Source organism: Argopecten irradians, chromosome 13 (genome assembly GCF_041381155.1).
Source record: "Argopecten irradians isolate NY chromosome 13, Ai_NY, whole genome shotgun sequence".
Taxonomy (NCBI): domain Eukaryota; kingdom Metazoa; phylum Mollusca; class Bivalvia; order Pectinida; family Pectinidae; genus Argopecten; species Argopecten irradians.
Window position 1 is genome coordinate 3,880,302 of NC_091146.1, and position 18,571 is coordinate 3,898,872.

An 18,571-nucleotide genomic window follows, 5' to 3' on the forward strand; every position below is an offset into this window, starting at 1 on the left:
TAGTCTTGGTATCACTATGGAGATACAACAGTAACACCACATTTAGTCTTGGTATCACTATGGAGATACAACAGTAACACCACATTTAGTCTTGGTATCACTATGGAGATACAACAGTAACACCACATTTAGTCTTGGTATCACAAATGGAGAAGCAACAGTAACACCACATTTAGTCTTGGCACCCCAGATCACCCCCCCCCCCCCCCCCCCCCCCCCCCCTGTATCACATATGGAGAGATACAACAGTAAACACCACATTTAGTCTTGGTATCACTATGGAGATACAACAGTAACACCACATTTAGTCTTGGTATCACTATGGAGATACAACAGTAATACCACATTTAGTCTTGGTATCACTATGGAGATACAACAGTAACACCACATTTAGTCTTGGTATCACCATGGAGATACAACAGTAACACCACATTTAGTCTTGGTATCACTATGGAGATACAACAGTAACACCACATTTAGTCTTGGTATCACTATGGAGATACAACAGTAACACCACATTTAGTCTTGGTATCACTATGGAGATACAACAGTAACACCACATTTAGTCTTGGTATCACTATGGAGATACAACAGTAATACCACATTTAGTCTTGGTATCACTATGGAGATACAACAGTAACACCACATTTAGTCTTGGTATCACTATGGAGATACAACAGTAATACCACATTTAGTCTTGGTATCACCATGGAGATACAACAGTAACACCACATTTAGTCTTGGTATCACTATGGAGATACAACAGTAATACCACATTTAGTCTTGGTATCACTATGGAGATACAACAGTAACACCACATTTAGTCTTGGTATCACTATGGAGACAGATGGTAACACCTCAGAAAAGGCTATAACACTCAGAAATACCTTTATTTTCTCATTGTAACATTAACTGTTTTACTCTTTTTTCAAATTTTATAATCTAAACATTTTACATACAAACAACTTGTTGTACATGATTATCTTTCTTTTGCTTACTCTTCTCTCATACAATACTTATCGTTTTTATAAGGTTCTATCCGTCCTTGGTTATCTATTTACATCATTTTTTCTATAATTCATGTCACCATTTGATCACATACACATCTTTCATTCAACATATATTGGCACATATTTCAATAATGATAATTAGTCATAGAAAAGTTTTACATCATTTTTTTCTCTCCTTTTACACATATCTCTCATTCTATTAAATCATACCTCATTTTCGAGTATTGTACAGTGGAACTTACTTGATACGATAACCCGACTTAATACGAAGCACTAGTACTTTGGCCGAATTCCTTCTTTATTTTTGTTTACTATTTTATATCTGCTATTGCCTATTTGATTGTTTGCCAAATAAGTTCTCAATTTATATCATTGTTATTCAAATATGTACTAAACTTTTACACATATCCAAACATGAGAGGTTGTCGCGGTTGTGCGGTCTTCGCGGCAACATACACACATTCCCGTTGGGTAAAGAGTTTTCTCCGGGTACTCCGAATTTATCAAACACATTAACAAATAAACAAGGCCTTTGTTGTAATCACTGTTCATTTTGTCTCGTTTTGTGTCCGATATGTCGTCATTGTATTGTTAACTAAGCAAGGTACATTGTAGAAAGCCCACCGTCTATTTCGTCCCGGACTTCCTTTAGATTTGTCAAATACATAGTTATCCATTACTGGGAATGGGATACGATCGGCCAGATCCCCGAGAATCTTTCTTTGGTTCACATGTGTCAACTGAAAAAAGAAGTATTCATCACTTTCTTATATCAATCTCAGCATTGTGTGCTCGGATTTGATTTAAACATACACTACATTTGTATTTGCAAAATAAAATTACAAATGGAATCGGACACAAGGTGAACGCTTATTCCAATTTTTGTTTCACATATTACCTTAGTTAGTTGCTCTCGCGAAAAGGTATGCTAGGTAATAAGTTTGCGTTCGAAATTCATTTTTTTATAGATCAATGAATAAATATGACGTAACGCTCACTTGACAATGCAATCCATACATACTTACATGCAATAGTAAAATATAACGCTGCAATACTTATACATTACGCGTGATTATTTCTTTCGAACCTATTCCGTTTTACATACTAATATATACATACTAATCATTTTTTCATATGGTTTTCTCCGTGCAGAATCGAGAGTGTGACAAGACCTCGACCAAGTCTAAGTAAGAATGTATTTGAATTAACTTTATCACAAAGAAGAATTCTAACAAATTCGATCACCCCCATAACACTAGAATCGGGCAAAGCATTTTCGTCACACCCCCATAACACTAGAATCGGGCAAAGTATTTTCGTCACACCCCCATAACACTAGAATCTGGCAAAGCATTTTTGTCTCACCCCCATAACACTAAAATCGGGCAAAGCATTTTCGTCACACCCCCATAACACTAGAATCGGGCAAAGTATTTTCGTCACACCCCCATAACACTAGAATCTGGCAAAGCATTTTTGTCTCACCCCCATAACACTAAAATCGGGCAAAGCATTTTCGTCACACCCCCATAACACTAGAATCTGGCAAAGCATTTTCGTCACACCCCCATAACACTAAAATCGGGCAAAGCATTTTCGTTACACCCCCATAACACTAAAATCGGGCAAAGCATTTTCGTCACTCTTTTCTCTTTGTAATCTTCCAGCTGAAATGACGTTGGCGCGGGATAGATAAATAGGTATTCTTTATTTCCTCATTTTTATGAGATTACAAGAGCAAAAAAACAGAAGAAGAATAATGCAGTGCAGAATTAATTCATGTGAAACAATTGAACGTTAATATTTATAAACTCGAGCAACGTTGCTACGTTGTCTGATTTACTGATTGTTCATATTCTGGTTTGTTTCTTTAATTCGTGACTCTCTTTTATAAATGTTCATCAATTTTTGCATACATTTTGGTATCAATTTTGAAATCTATTTCATCATTTCTACCCAGTTTTGTCTGATAAATCGATATCTTGTGATCGTCTGCCAAGGATAAATTTTGTTTATTTTGTTTAAAATGAAATGACGTTAAAAAAAACCCAACGAAAATGAGCGAAACTGATCACAGTTTCACTCATTTTCGTATTTTTTTTACGTCATTCCATCACCAATAGAAACAAAAGTCCCGCACATACGTTTTCGGGTATCACGTGGTACGTGAATGAGCCCCATGGATTCCCTGTACGCGGACTTTGACAAAGAGCAACCTGACTTAGTTTCAGCTAAATCGTATGTGATTAACTATGTTATTGAATGTGAACGTAGATAAATGGTGACGCTACCGTCACCGGCCCACCACCCCCGGAAATGCAAATGGTGGCGCCACCGTCGCCACTTCCGCTGAAACACTATCATCGTAGTCTCGTCTTCCTTGCCAATCGTCAAAGGCGAGAAATAAATGAAGGATTATTCGCCATGCATTCACCTTCAATCCAAGCCGTTCACACTCTTTCTCCGCCCAGAAAACGATCGCCTCACACACGACTTCTTCGCTAACCCAGAAGATGTCGGCCTCGACCAAACTGATCATACAGCTCGAACAAAGGTCACCAAATGCTGGGGTCAAAATGACATCAATAGGATTTTTTACAAACCACTTGAAACACCTGGCTTGTAGTCTTGCGCTCCTGAAGGTGTGGGCCTGTTCCAGGTATCTACATACATTATGGAGTGTTATGTTTCTGGTCATATCACTATAGTACCGGTCTACACAGAACATCCGAGCAATGTCGTACACTGCCACTGCTTCCTTGGGCCTGAGGCGGAACTCGTCTGTATATAGATACCTGGAGTAAAATAGGATAAGTCTATAATTAAATTTCATATATGTTACACTCATTCCTATTGATTAGATCTTTGAGGTTATTTTTCCATAGACCGAAAGAATCGTACTTCAAGTATTATGACGTCATAAATACCAAACTGTTTCGCGGGGAATTTTAAAAGCGGTACAGTCATTGTCCAAACTGAATTATTGGATAAGATATCACTGCGCCAAAACTCAATCTGTTTTATTGCTAAGGTAAGTAAAATTGGGAAAATTTACACCTAATTAGTACCCGAGTGAGTTATTTGAATTAAATTATAAACATTATTCTCAATATATTTTGGGTTATGAATAAAATATACTAATGTCGGTAGACGAACAATGTGTCTGATTTATAAATAGATGACTCTGTAAAAACGAAATCACTTTTGATGCATTCGTTAAATCATGTTTGTGTTATAAAACCTATCAACGAACAATTTTTGATGATTTTTTCTCCAATTTTCGTGTCATAAAGTTATTCAAATTTTGCAAAAAACTAAATCAGGTACGTTGTTATGAAAAATTCACTGACATTTGTTTAGAACATCAACTGTTTTAGCAACTGTCCCTGTCATCTATGGACAATCTTCTGTGTACCTGAAAATGCAGGCGTGCTTGTGGTGTTTGTGCATTGCGAGACTGTGGTATGTTCCGTTTGTGTCTTGGAATAGGGAAACACAAATATGTAGTCTTCTTTTTTGCTAACTTATTGATTATACAATAAAGTTTACTTCTCACTGCTCGAAATGAATCATCGATAGGAAAATACATATCATATTCTATTACATTTTCTTATGTTATATATTTCATATGAAAAGATATCAGGAAATGAAGAAAAGAAATACAACGTCACCTAAGAAATAAGTGGAAGGATTTCGCAGAGGTCTCTGAAAGGATTATCTCCCCTTTGGCTGCTAAATGACCCTCAAACATAGCATAGAACACGGGACTTCTGCTGATAAGAATTAAACGATGCGCGTGGATTCGTTTCATTTTTTCTCCCACAACGAATATGACGTCACTCCTAGTACTGCATTTGAACATTTCTCCCAGACATTCCAACAATGACTTCTTCCCATCTGTACTGTCTTTACAGAATGGTACCACCTAGATAAACAAAAAAAAATAAACATCTATTAAATACAAACTGCTACATGCTACACTATATACAATATTTCGTCTTTCTTAAGATTATTTTACAGATCAGTGGCGTAGGAAGATGAAACGTCATGGGGGGGAGGGGGGGCAAAGGTCCTCAATATTTTGTAACCCCCCCCCCCCCCCCGCCACACCTACAGGAGGAGATTAATTCAACTCCTAACCATATAATATATGCTTTATATACATTTTTCATATATCACTAAATTTAATAATCCTTGTACACATTTATAGACAGTGCTAAAAGGAAATTAACGAATACGCAAATTGGCCAAATTAGCGTGTGAGCGTCGAAGGCGCAAGATTTTGGTGTTTTATTAGGGGTCTGAGGGTGACCCCCGGGATGAGTTTTATGTATTTTGATAATTTTGCGATCGACCGAAAGCGCGAGAAATTTGGTGTTTGGGGGTCCGGGGGTCTCCCCCGGGAAAAATTACAATTTAGAATGGCTTAGATGAGTTTTACGATGCATTTTGATGAATTTGCGAGCGCCCAAAGGCGCGAGAATTTGGTGTTAGGGGGGTCCGGGGGTCTCCCCCGGGAAAAAAATTACGATTTAGATTGGCTGAGATGAGTTTTACGATAAAGTTTAATGATTATAAAGCGTTCTTAACATGGTAATTTTTCGATTTAAAGCTACCTGCATTTAGAAATGATAATTGTGTCGTCATAACATTATGGAACCCTACTCGATCTGAATATACCGGCTTCACACCATCGGCACATTGTTGTGTAACAGAAAAAAATGAATTAATTGTCTCGCTAAGACATATAAACAAATTGATCTTTTAAGAGACATTTTTTAAGTAGTACATAGAATCCCTTGATGGACATTTTTAGTCTAGTTTGTGTGTATTGTATTTTTACAATTTAAGGTTTGACATTATAGGCCATGGGCTAGGAGAGTCCCAAATGCACCCCCCCCCCCCCCCCCCTCCGAACCAATATTTTTCTGAACCCTTATGACCCACTGATCACAAATGCAAATGTTAACATTGCATAAGTTGGGATGAACTTCGGTTATGACGTCATCAAGATGGCCGCCATCTCGAATTTCATGATCACAAATGCAAATGTTAACATTGCATAAGTTTTTGACCACTTGTCAATCAGTTTAAGGAACAAAAACAACCAAAACCAATGTAACCATCTTATAAGTTCCGGTTACGACGTCATCAAGATGGCCACCATCTCGAATTTCACTGAAAAATGAAAAATAGTCATAACATTGACATTTTTCAACTGAAGTAGACAAATGAGGTATCAAAATGACCACAATAGAACAACAAATACAAGTCAGGACCAAATAATCCAATATATGTAGTGATTTGAACGCAGGAAATGAAAAAAAAATTAAGCCCAAAAATGGTAATTTTTCAGCATTTTTTCATATTTGGCTTGACGCAGCAAAATTGTTTCCCAACAACAAACTATTATTTCTAATAAGTTTTTTGACAATTTATCAACCATTTTAAGCAACAAAAACCAAAGTTAACATCGTATAAGTTCCGGTTATGACGTCATCAAGATGGCCACCATCTCGAATTTCACTGAAAAATGAAAAATAGTCATAACATTGACATTTTTCAACTGAAGTAGACAAATGAGGTATCAAAATGACCACAATAGAACAACAAATACAAGTCAGGACCAAATAATCCAATATATGTAGTGATTTGAACGCAGGAAATGAAAAAAATAATATTTTAAGCTCAAAAATGGTAATTTTTCAGCATTTTTTCATATTTGGCTTGACGCAGCAAAATTGTTTCCCAACAACAAATTATTATTCACAATCAGTTATTTGACCTCTTATCAATCTGTTAAAACAACAACAACAAAAATATATAGAAATGCAAAAGAGAATTGTTATACCATCATTTGGTTTACAAAACATCACCGGATGCGGCATATGATTGTTATTTTTTCCAAACCGCTAACACTACAGTTTCCTGGTGTCTTGGAATTTCCTGAATATAACATTGGCTATTGACGATTTATATCTTAACAAATTTGAATTTAAAGTTGGCTGAATATCTAAGTGGGACTTCAAAATAATCCATTTTCATGTTCGAAATTTTGTAGACTAGTAGCCTCTCAAACTGAATTATTACAGCAAAACGCTAACTAATAGCTATAGGGTATCAAATTAAAGTTCCGTAAATACCATGACACTTTTCGAAACATATTGTGTCTTTTAGAATGAGCACATCCATTGTTTATTTCCTGTGTATAACGCAAGGAAATATAAGATGGTTACTACAGTGTCACAAATTTCTTTCACTAGTTCTTGATGCTAATCATTTTCGTTCTGCGTGCTTTCTCGCCAGAGTGTCGTCTTCGACCTCGGTGACCTGATGTGACATTACATTACCGGGTTACCATCGTGGTTCTAACTTGTCAACTGTCCATGGTCAGAGTTAAGATCAGAAACATCGGCTTCGGGGATGTGGGAGCTCTTCCTGTTTCCAACCTAGTTTCACCTAGATTCACATATGGTATATGATGTTCCAGACTTCCCCGGCATGATGGAAAAGACACCAGATCAACATTCTGCGGAGGGTTGAGTTGGTTCTCCTTAATTCGTATGAAGCACAATGCCTCATTCTTGTGAACCTCAGTGACCATAGGTGGCACAGGTGGATTCTTTGAGGTCATAAATGAGGTCTGCAGTGAAGTTTCACTTTTTGCCAAGTCTGGAAAGCACTTTAGACAGCTTTTTACTGGTGAGTCTTCAATGGTCTCTTTGCGCATACACCAGATGTGACACAACCAGCACCTTCAAGGGAGTGGGAAAAGTTAGACCAATGAAAAACATTTAACATTTATGCCCTCATTAATGACCTCGATGATATCACCTGTGCCATTTATGGTTGCACGAGGGTCCACAAGATTGATGAATAGTACTTCATACGAATTGTGGAGTTATGTGCTAAAGAGAACCAATTCCACCATTGGAAGAATGTGCATCTGGTGTAATTTCCATTATGCCGGAGAAGTCTGATACAGCATATACGTACGATATGTTAGAATCTGAAAGAGATCCCACATCCCTGAACCTTTTGTTCCTGATATGAACTCTGGTCATGGATGGGTTATAAAAGGCTAGAACAACACTGGTAATGCAGTGTCACATGAGCTCATCGACATCGAAGACGTCGATCTGGCTTTCGACGAATTGGATACTGATATCTCGAGTACTCTGATTTGGATTGCATGTACCAGCTACCAGATATGCCGAGTCTCTTCAGTGGATAGGTCAGTGAGGCGAGAAAGCACGCACAATGATAATGGTTATCATTGAGAACCAGTGAAAGACATATTAGTGACATTGTAGTAACCATATAACATTTTGCTTATGCTATGCATAGGAAATAAACAATGAATGTGCTCATTTTCAAAGACACAAACGCTTTGGGAACTGTTAATGATATTAACGGAAACACAGGCTTAGCTTAGGTTACATTTGTTACGCTATCAGTAGGTGTTGTGTTATTTTTGAGACGCTGCTAATCTACAAAATTGAGGGTATAACAATAATTCTTTTTTTGCGTTTCTATATATTATTGTTGTTGTTTTTGTTTTTACTGTTTGATAGGAGTTTAAATAACTGATTACGAGTAATAATTTGTTGTTGGGAAACATTTCTGCTGCGTCGAGCGAAGTATGAAAAATTTGCTGAAAAATCACCATTTTTGAGCTTAAAAGCTTATTTTTTTATTTCTTCCGTACAAATCACTACACATATTGGATTATTTGGTCCTGATATGTATTTTTCGTTCTATTGTGGTCATTTTGATACCACATTTGTCTACTTTAGTTGAAAAATATTAGTGTTATGACTATTCTTCATTTTTTAGTGAAATTCGAGATGGTGGCCATCTTGATGACGTCATAACCGGAACCTATACCATGTTAACATTGGTTTTTGTTGTTGTTGTTGTTTAAACTGATTGATAAAAGGTCAAAAAACTTATTAGAAATAATAGATTGTTGTTGGGAAACATTTTTGCTGCGTCAAACAAAATATGAAAAAAAAATTTGGTCCTGATATGTATTTGTTGTTCTATTGTGGTCATTTTGATACCTAATTTGTCTACTTCGGATGAAAAATGTTAATGTTATGACTATTTTTCAATTTTTAGTGAAATTCGAGATGGCGGCCATCTTGATGACGTCATAACCGGAAGTTCATCCCAACTTATGCAATGTTAACATTTGGATTTGTGATCAGTGGGTCATAAAGGTTCAGAAAAATATTGGTTCGGAGGTTTGGGGGAGGGGGGGTGCATGTGGGACTCTCCTAGCCCATGGCCTATTATGTGCTTTAACCTTTTAGGAAATGCGCCGCGCAGCGGAAAATTTTCTAGGATGAAGTACGAAAAATGTGCAGGAGGACACTTTTTTCTTTCAAATAGGCTTTTTTAGAAAATTTCAGTCGGCGAAAATGGGGGGGGGGGGGGCAAAAAGACATATTTGCCCCCCCCCCCCGTCCTGCCCCCCTGCCCCCCCCCCGCTTCCTACGCCCCTGCAGATGGAGACAAATGACGAATATACCACAGCCTCCCAAACATACAGGCATCCACACAGTGAAATACATTGTAATATTCTGTATTTGCAAATTACAGAGAGTTATCAGCCCTTGCCGTTAATATAAACTAATATAGTCTGATTTATATAAAATATAAAATATAGTCTGTTTTATAGCTGAAATACTTATCATTTAAGCAATGAACTACATTCAGTTGGCAGTTATGGTAGGGTGAATGCCAACTGGTGAACGCGCGCTAGCAGGGTTGCAGTATGCAGTAAATACATATATGCTACACTACCTCTTCTTGTGATATTAGAAATTTCTTAAAAAATAAGGGTTGTGTAAGGTAATCAGAAACAAATTTCATGAACCATAATAGCATCTTTTTACATCAGTAGATGATAACATTTTTTTCAATCCTATGAACATCCTTGTGACAAGCAAGATACATACAGTATTAAATAGTTAAACTTATTACCACAACCAGTTTTTTGTTGTTGAAAAGTCCAAAGGCTACAAATACATTACCTTTTTACTGTTAAGGTCGTTTTCGCCTTTTAACCACATCAGGAGAGCCCGATATTTATCACATGTCTTCTCAGCCATATTGCGATATTCCATAAATATCTTTGATGTATTGGGGTAAAATTCATTATCAAGGTCAAGAGGTTCATTTTCGTGTATAAAGTCATATTCGAGTATCTTCAGACATTTCATTCGGACTGAATCTATAACAAAGATGATCGCTTGTTCTAGCATTTCATGTGCATTTGTAGAAGAGACTCTTTCCAAAAGATATGTTTCACATTTTGTAGCCAGGATATCCAACCAGTACTTCCTTGACAAATCGAGTAGAGGTGCTGCGTTTTCTAAAGTCAGTCGGATACAGTCTGTGTAGAGGTATCTGTAATGTAATAACCAATAATTATTCACGATAACGTTTGTGCGGAACTATAATCTCCAGTGCTGATGAAACGTAACTCTATGTAATTTTGCCGCTGAAATGACATAAACGCAGGAAATAATCTTTTGACGTCATTCCATCAACAATAGAAACAGAAGTCCCGCACAAAATGTTATTAGGTGTTACGTGGTAAGCAAATTAGTCCCATCATTTAACTTTTATTCGGTCAACATGTTGGTTACACTGACCAAATTAAATCTGAAATATTGATCACGGGCAAATTTTCCAACGTGTGAAATTATGATATTCAAACATCGACCGAAAACAGAGAGAGAGGTGAAGGGCTGATTAGGCCATTATTCAACCATGGATACTTATATTTGGTATAATTTTGTATTAGAAATGGTTGTTGACTATAATTACTAGATATAAATAACGGATAATGATGGTCCGAGGACACAGACGTAAAGTACTCAATATTGTGACTTTAACAGTCATTACATTAGCAATATATCGCAAAATCGATTTTCCTAAGTCTGTGTAAGAAATGAGTATTATAAAAAATAGGGGTATATCTAATAACGAGTTTCGGGAAACAGCACCTCAATACTCGAAGTGTTACTGTTATGTCGTTATGTACCCCTCAAACTGAAGGCAGTTCAAGAGGAAAAATCTGACCAATCATTCTTGTGTATTACATCAGAGGAAGAAAGTGCCTGCTCTGTTCTATTGCCTCCAGTTTTACTATGAGATAGTCCAGGGGTGGATATAACGTCAGTGATGGTAACCCCTGGTGTATCAAGGATAGGGAAACAGAGGAATGAAGATCTGAATAGTATAGTACATAATTGTTTGGGACGTCGCCTTCAAGTCAACCACAGTACTCACAACGATTTTGAAAATTTATAATACTTCAAACGGTTATCAAGCAAACCCAACACGTGTCTATTACATAGATAGTAAAACATCCAAGCCAGGAAGTGAAAGGTTTATGTGTGCCGACCTGTCACTACTCGAATGGAACTCCCTTATCTAGAATTATTTTTGTTAAAAAACCCCACATAACTTACCTTAAAAATATGTGGAAAATTGCTGCAGGTATATCTGGTATGACAACTGCATCTTTCTCTGCCAAAGGTCCCTCAAACATCACAGAGAACACTGGACTTCTACAGACCAGGATGAACTTGTGTGCATCTATTCGTGTTCGCTTGTCCCCGACTATGAAGGTTATGTCACAGCTAGTCCCAGATATGAAGAGTGATTCCAGACTCTCCACGATGCTTTTCTTACCATGCCAGAGTACAGACGGAGAGCTAGTCGCCATTACCTAATTCTGACGCATCTTTTACTTCGCTCAAATTGGACACAAGTTTTATCAATGTATTATCTGCAATGTATCTGATATGCTATTTATATACACATTTTATATGCAATCATCATGGAAGGCAACTCAAGTGAAATATATATTTTATAGTCCATTCACAATTGTGTCCATCCTCGCTATTCCAGGGGTTACTATCATTGACGTTATATCCACCCCTGGATTATCTCATAGAAACACTGAAGGCAGTTCAAGAGGGAGAAACACTGACCAACCACAGACTTGCAAAGACTTCCTTTGAAGACTACATAGAGAGCGACGTCAAGCATCAAAACAACCACAGTGTACTGTAATACATTTTCCGTCGATGTACATCAAAGGATCAACTAAATGTGTGTTCGGGTGCCTCCAGTTTTACTATGAGATAGTCCAGTGGTGGACATAACGTCAGTGATAGTATACCCTGAAGTATCGAGGATGGGTTGGGTGGAACGATTAGACAAGTCGAATATTTTGTCTGGTTCCGTCGACTTCGACTTAACCGTGTTTTATTTAAGTAGGTTTTAATAATTTCATTGATGCAGGTTTTAACATACAACTGAATTGCTTTGAAGGTTTACTAATCATGAATGCGTATTGACCAATTCGTTGAAAACCACTAACTTGCGTATTATACGCAAACTGGATTATTATCCCCAATTGGAGTATTGCTTTGTTACTAAAAATAGATAAAAATGCTTTAAAATGAACTTTTCCCAAATCGTTTCACAAATCTCATTTAAAACATTAATTTTTTTATTTTTTGAAAAGTAAAACAAAAGTTGAGATTTCAGCGATTTAGGCTATTTATAGTAACAAATCCATACTCAAATTGAGGTATAATACTCTAGTTTGCGTATAATACGCAAGTTAGTGATTTTCAACGACCTTTTGACGTATTTATAAGTCCGCTAATTTCATTACTCATTAAACAGTTGTATGAAAAAGTGAACATATTAAATGAACTGTGTAGTATTACCTGTCCTATCAATCTGCTGCGATATAAATCATTCTGTAGCTTCGTGTTTACAAATATGTCGTGTTTACAGCAGGAAGTCAAACTTTGGGTATTTCCAGTTAGAATGACGTCAGCCTCATGATATGGTCCAGGTGACGTACATTTGTATGCTAGGGTGTTTAAGTTTCATTTCATGAATGGGTTTAGGTTTACGGTTCGATGCTCTAGGGTTATAATGAGTTAATATGTGAGCGGTGTAGATTTGTACCTGGCGTCGTCTGTGTGTGTTTATATTTCATACATATCATTTGGAGTTGATTTTGATAAATTTATCATAATAGAACAGTGTAAATATTGCTGAAGTGTCAGATAATTAGAGAAAATATACACTTTATATAGATGAATGTGGCGGCATCGATTATTTTCTTTCATACCCAAGCAGAAAAAAACCATTTATATTTAAAAGAAATGGAATAAGCATTTTAACAACTAAATCATAAAAAAATGTTCCAAGTGCTATCATTTAATAGGTTAATTAAAGTGCTTTCTATTATTGCTGATTGCAGTAAAATAAGTTTTGGTAGATGAATTTCCGTACCTTATTTCTTTTCTTTTCTAATATGGCAAGTGTATTTAAGGAATTGAAATTTCAATTTGTATTAAAGATGATCCACCACTGACATGTCGTATTTATCTCTATACAAATAGTTACTTTACACCATTACCCCCACCACTGAAATGAAGCATTCGCCAAAAACAAAATATATGAATTCATATTACTTTTTGTGTTAATTAGACATACTTATACACGCCTATTTTACAGTGTTTATAGAATGAAATTTTAACCACAATTTCCCCGCCATTTATATTTTTAATTAGCGGTAAGGTAATTTTTAGAAACTTATCAAAGACCAAACACTCTCCAGCAGGTGTACTTTAAATAAGTTGTAAATAAAAGATAAATACAATATAAATAAATCATAAAACATTCCATGTATTATCGAGTGTTGGAAAGATACAATAAAACCTTATTTCCTGTGTATTACCCGCACAGGTTATACAATCTAATTAAAATTAGACTTGTAATTCCGCTCCATTACTATACTGTAGGAGACGCCCCGACACATGAAAGCGTAACGTAGAACAAAGACTTAATCGCTGTAAAGACTGCGGGTAATAACATCCGGCATTTGATACTACAGTATTTTGTGAATTAGATTTTCAGATAACTCCACTAAAAGATTTCGCAAGGGTTATATGTAGATACAAACAGAAAAGTCAATTGTAGTGTGCACGTATAATGCGACGCATATCTATTACATGTATATTATGTAGGTTTTATTCAACAAAAGAAGACAAAAGAAGTAAACTTAGGCAAGAAAAATATCCGATTATTCTGTAAACAGACAGGACGATTTTTTCGTGTTTTTTTTTACCGTAGACATGTTGGATATGGGTAACCGCAGTTACCCTTATCCCCCCCTGTGTGTACTGTAACGGATTTAGGCTATCAAAGCTATCACACCCTGCTGTACTGCAGTAGTTTTATCACAATTATCACATCCTGTTGTACTGTAGTGGTTTTATCACAGCTATCAGACCCTGTTGTACTGTAGTAGTTTTATCACAGCTATCACACCCTGCTGTACTGTAGTTTAATACATTTGTCACAGCTATCACACCCTGCTGTACTGTCGTTAAATACATTTATCACATCTATCACACCCTGCTTTACTGCAGTTTAATATATTTATCACATCTATCACACCCTGCTGTACTGTAGTTTAATATATTTGTCACAACTATCACACCCTGCTGTACTGTAGTTTAATACATTTGTCACAACTATCACACCCTGCTGTATTGTAGTTTAATACATTTGTCACATCTATCACACCCTGATGTACTGTAGTTTAATACATTTGTCACAACTATCACACCCTGCTGTACTGTCGTTAAATACATTTATCACATCTATCACACCCTGCTGTACTGCAGTTTAAGTTTAATACATTTATCACAGCTACATGTATCACACCCTGCTGTACTGTAGTTTAATACATTTGTCACAACTATCACACCCTGCTGTACTGTAGTTTAATACATTTGTCACAACTATCACACCCTGCTGTACTGTAGTTTAATACATTTGTCACAATTATCACATCTTGCTGTACTGTAGTTTAATACATTTGTCACATCTATCACACCCTGCAGTACTGTAGTTTAATACATTTGTCACAGCTATCACACCCTGCTGTACTGTAGTTTAATACATTTGTCACAACTATCACACCCTGCTGTACTGTAGTTTAATACATTTGTCACAGCTATCACACCCTGCAGTACTGTAGTTTAATACATTTGTCACAGCTATCACACCCTGCTGTACTGTAGTTTAATACATTTGTCACAGCTATCACACCCTGCTGTACTGTAGTTTAATACATTTGTCACAGCTATCACACCCTGCTGTACTGTAGTTAAATACATTTGTCACAGCTATCACACCCTGCTGAACTATAGTGGTTTTACCAATGCTATCACACACGTTACTGTACTGTAGTTTAATAATGTATCAGAGCTATTACACCCTGCTGTACTTTGGTAGTTTATCAGAGCTATCACACCCTGCTGTACTGTAGTCTACATGTAATAAATAAGTTTTTTCACCTAACCCTGCGTTGCAATAGTGAATTGTCATTGGTATCAATTACAAAAGTACTGTTGTAGCTTTATTCTATTTCTATGACCAAAGGACATCTTGTTTGTCTAACCCGATATCCCACAGCCAGTCTGTATCTAAGTGAATAATCCTCAGGAAATCTCCTCCTCCATTCAGGAGTAAAATAGCTGTTGCGTACTTGTCCCCTATAATCAGATTCCCTTGCCTATCATACACCAACCCTTGAGGGATGAATGTCTTTCTCCCCCTCTTCACAGTTAGTTCTCCGGGCACGCTTCCATTGTAAACAAAAAGTTCTCTGAAGTCCTTATCCATGGCAACAACACGTTTTTTGTTGTCCCCAACATCACGCTTGATGTTGTAATCAACAACGGCTACATTTTGAGTGACAGGAAACTCTGTTATTTTTCTGGGAGAACATATCAACGGTTTCTCACCCTTTATATCCGTTGACTTCTGTAGCACCTGCCTCTTGATGGTGAATTTGGCGATGTTTCTTGCCATACCGATGATCACGTAGTTACCAGCTGAAGGAACAATGCATTCGGCTCTGTCCTTTGTCTTGAATCTAAGACCAAGCCTTGTGAATAGATCGAAAGGTCCCGATATCATTTCCATGACGTTGTTATCCTTGTCACAAATCCATGGTCTTTGCGTGGAAGGTGACAGACTCATGTCTCTTATGTCAGCTTTGTGTGTGGTCTTCTTAATCACTTTGTCATTCCGGTCTAGTAGAGCTAGCCTGTTCGTGTAGTTCCTGGTCCAGACCTTACCATCACTGGTGGGACACACGGCCACAACGCCACATGAAGAGGACCACTCTCCTATCGATTTCGTCTCTGACAATAATTTGTAACTTGTCTCCGTCGTCTTCTCTTTCGCTTCGGACATTTGTTGTGGTATAGCGGCTTGTGCCTGACCAGCGCTTGTGTGTGATCTATCCTGGTCGCCTAGTTTAGTACCAGGACCAGATGTGATTGTGCTTCCTCCGAAAGGTTTCGGACGACTCTGACCATTTTGGTCGGAAATGAATGTCTCTGCCTTCTGACATTGACCTTCTGAACGCTGAAATGTTGAAGTGTGGCCAGCTGATGTATTTGTCCCATCCTGGCCAATAGGTATAAGCTCATGAGCAGAGGCTGTAGTTTGTCTTACGATCGAGTTCAGACGACTTTGATCATTTTGGTTGGGAATAAATGTGTTGGTCTTCTCATTGTCGGACCGTAGTTGTTCTGATGAAGCTTGTTCCTGGCAATCAGATGCGTATAACACATCCTGGTCAGCCGATGTAGGTTTTAAACTAAAGCTAGCGGACTTCTCGATGTCTAGATTCACATAACTTTGATAAATTATGTTTGTTATTGAAGACAATGTATCCAAAACAGACTTTACTGGTAAAATGCTTGAGGAAATGATCTCCGAAGAAACGTCGTAAATGTCAATATGGGTACCACGCTGAAGTGCAGTCTTACATTTATCCATGTTTTTATTTAGATGCTCCTCGTACGTTTCTAGGTCCTGCTTGTAGTTCTGGATCAATTTAATGTTATTCTCTTTTACTTTTTTATAAAGACATATCTGGTTGGAAGTAAGGTCAAGATCTTCTCTAAGTTTCTCGAAAGCACTGTCGTTATCTTTGAAAAGACAATCGATTGAGCTTATGCATTTCCCAGTTTCCACTAAATCATATCGTTCTGTTTTGTCAATAAAGTTTTTAATGTCTTCCGTCTTCTTAATGGTGATTTCACTAAGGTCACAGATAGGATGACTCTTGTGTATTGATGTAAAACATTTCTGACAAACTGGCTCGTCACACTGTTCACAGTAAAAATCCAGCTGTTTCTCCTGATGGTGTTTACACGTCGCTTGCCCCTTCACACGATGCGGTAATTGACTCTTCCCGGTTGCCATTTGGACAACCAAGTTATATTTCAAAATATGAAATAACAGTTATTACTATCAAAGATGTATTCACATTGCTGAAGTAGCATACAATCCACTATTCCACAGATCTTCGACAGTGTGTACGTACACGTTGTAATTAACTATCAATGGTTTAATGCCTATAGTTTCAGAGTTAGAATGCACATTGTAGATTATACCCGGTCTTTATATACTGATTTCCAAGTCATCCCTGTCCTGTAAAATTGGTTGTGATGAATCTATATCTGTTTTGCTAACACTATTCACTCATCGGTATCTTAAATCACATACATATGGTAGTGCTTTCCGAGCCAAACTAGTCATTGAATATACACGTTGGGTTTAGATATAAATCAAGAGTGCTATTGAAACCGTGAAATTATGACTGTTATATTCAACTACAGGGTGTGGATTTTCTCCCTCTCTATCGCCGGTGATTTATTGTTTAAATGATTGAATTCTTAACAGTTTACCTTCCTGGAGGTCTTACCGTTTGTTGATATGTTTATTGTACACAATAAATCAGGTAAACATACAAATTATATTTATTTTATGACAGAGTAACACAGATTTTGTCTATACAGTTATGGTATAGGATCACAATATAGAAAACATTTTAAAATCCTTGAAATTTTAAGACAAAAAAGATATTATTTTCTGAATGAGAAAACTTGTAAAAAGTTATATATAACTTACATATAATACAAATTACGGATATCAGCGCCAGGGGTCTTAGAGTGAAATAAAACCGGAGTTCTTGGAAACCTACGTATAAGGGCACGACGACTCATGATTTCCCGCATTCGTGTTGCGGATAGATCTTCGACTAGCTATGCATAAGTTAAGTGAATAACCACTCCATCACCCGATCATTCAGTGTATAGGTCGCATAAAAATAACGTATACCACAGGGTTGTTTAATGTACCATACGATACATTTACTTTCGCATAACATCAGTATTATTATTATTATTCTCTTTATTGCCTCCAAATTTGACAAACTACTGAAACACTTTTAAAATGATATTATTCATAAGGGTCATAAAATGATTTTAATTATGCATCAGTTTTATGCTTTAAGGGAGAAACCTTCCCATAATCCTCATAATAAACCACCAAACTTCCAAATCACCTGACCAAGGTTAACATCCAATGACCGATCTTGTTAATGATTCAACACGCACGTACGATACTTCTGAAGATAGCTGTCAGATTGT

General features: G+C 36.8%; 2 protein-coding genes across 3 annotated transcripts; both read right to left on the bottom strand.

The window, feature by feature from the left end:
• Positions 1-869: 869 nt before the first annotated feature.
• Positions 870-12,944, bottom strand: LOC138305571 (leucine-zipper-like transcriptional regulator 1). 2 transcript variants are annotated; one of them, XM_069245878.1, is made up of 6 exons: positions 12,767-12,944; positions 11,495-11,775; positions 10,049-10,424; positions 4,682-4,935; positions 3,445-3,805; positions 870-1,750 (listed from the first exon to the last, which is right to left on the bottom strand). In XM_069245878.1, the coding sequence occupies exons 2-6, from the start codon at positions 11,749-11,751 to the stop codon at positions 1,559-1,561; spliced, it is 1,440 nt and encodes a 479-aa protein (XP_069101979.1). In that variant the 5' UTR covers positions 11,752-11,775; positions 12,767-12,944; the 3' UTR covers positions 870-1,558. The 2 variants fall into 2 exon arrangements, with proteins under 2 accessions (XP_069101979.1, XP_069101978.1); XM_069245877.1 differs by having other exon boundaries at positions 11,495-11,814; positions 12,767-12,942.
• Positions 12,945-15,491: 2,547 nt separating this feature from the next.
• On the bottom strand, positions 15,492-17,342 carry LOC138306606 (tripartite motif-containing protein 2-like). Its single transcript, XM_069247044.1, has one exon. The coding sequence runs from the start codon at positions 17,340-17,342 to the stop codon at positions 15,492-15,494; it is 1,851 nt and encodes a 616-aa protein (XP_069103145.1).
• Between the last annotated feature and the right edge of the window lie 1,229 nt (positions 17,343-18,571).

Bases quoted from the DNA above. Each gene is read 5' to 3' on its own strand.
- LOC138305571 (XM_069245878.1), bottom strand. From the start codon at position 11,751: ATGGCGACTAGCTCTCCGTCTGTACTCTGGCATGGTAAGAAAAGCATC. The intron at 4,936-10,048 runs GTAATGTATTTG...TTGTTTATCTAG, and splicing joins ACGACCTTAACAGTAAAAAG to GTGGTACCATTCTGTAAAGA. The intron at 1,751-3,444 runs GTGAATGCATGG...TTCTTTTTTCAG, and splicing joins GTGAACGGCTTGGATTGAAG to TTGACACATGTGAACCAAAG.
- LOC138306606 (XM_069247044.1), bottom strand. From the start codon at position 17,342: ATGGCAACCGGGAAGAGTCAATTACCGCATCGTGTGAAGGGGCAAGCG.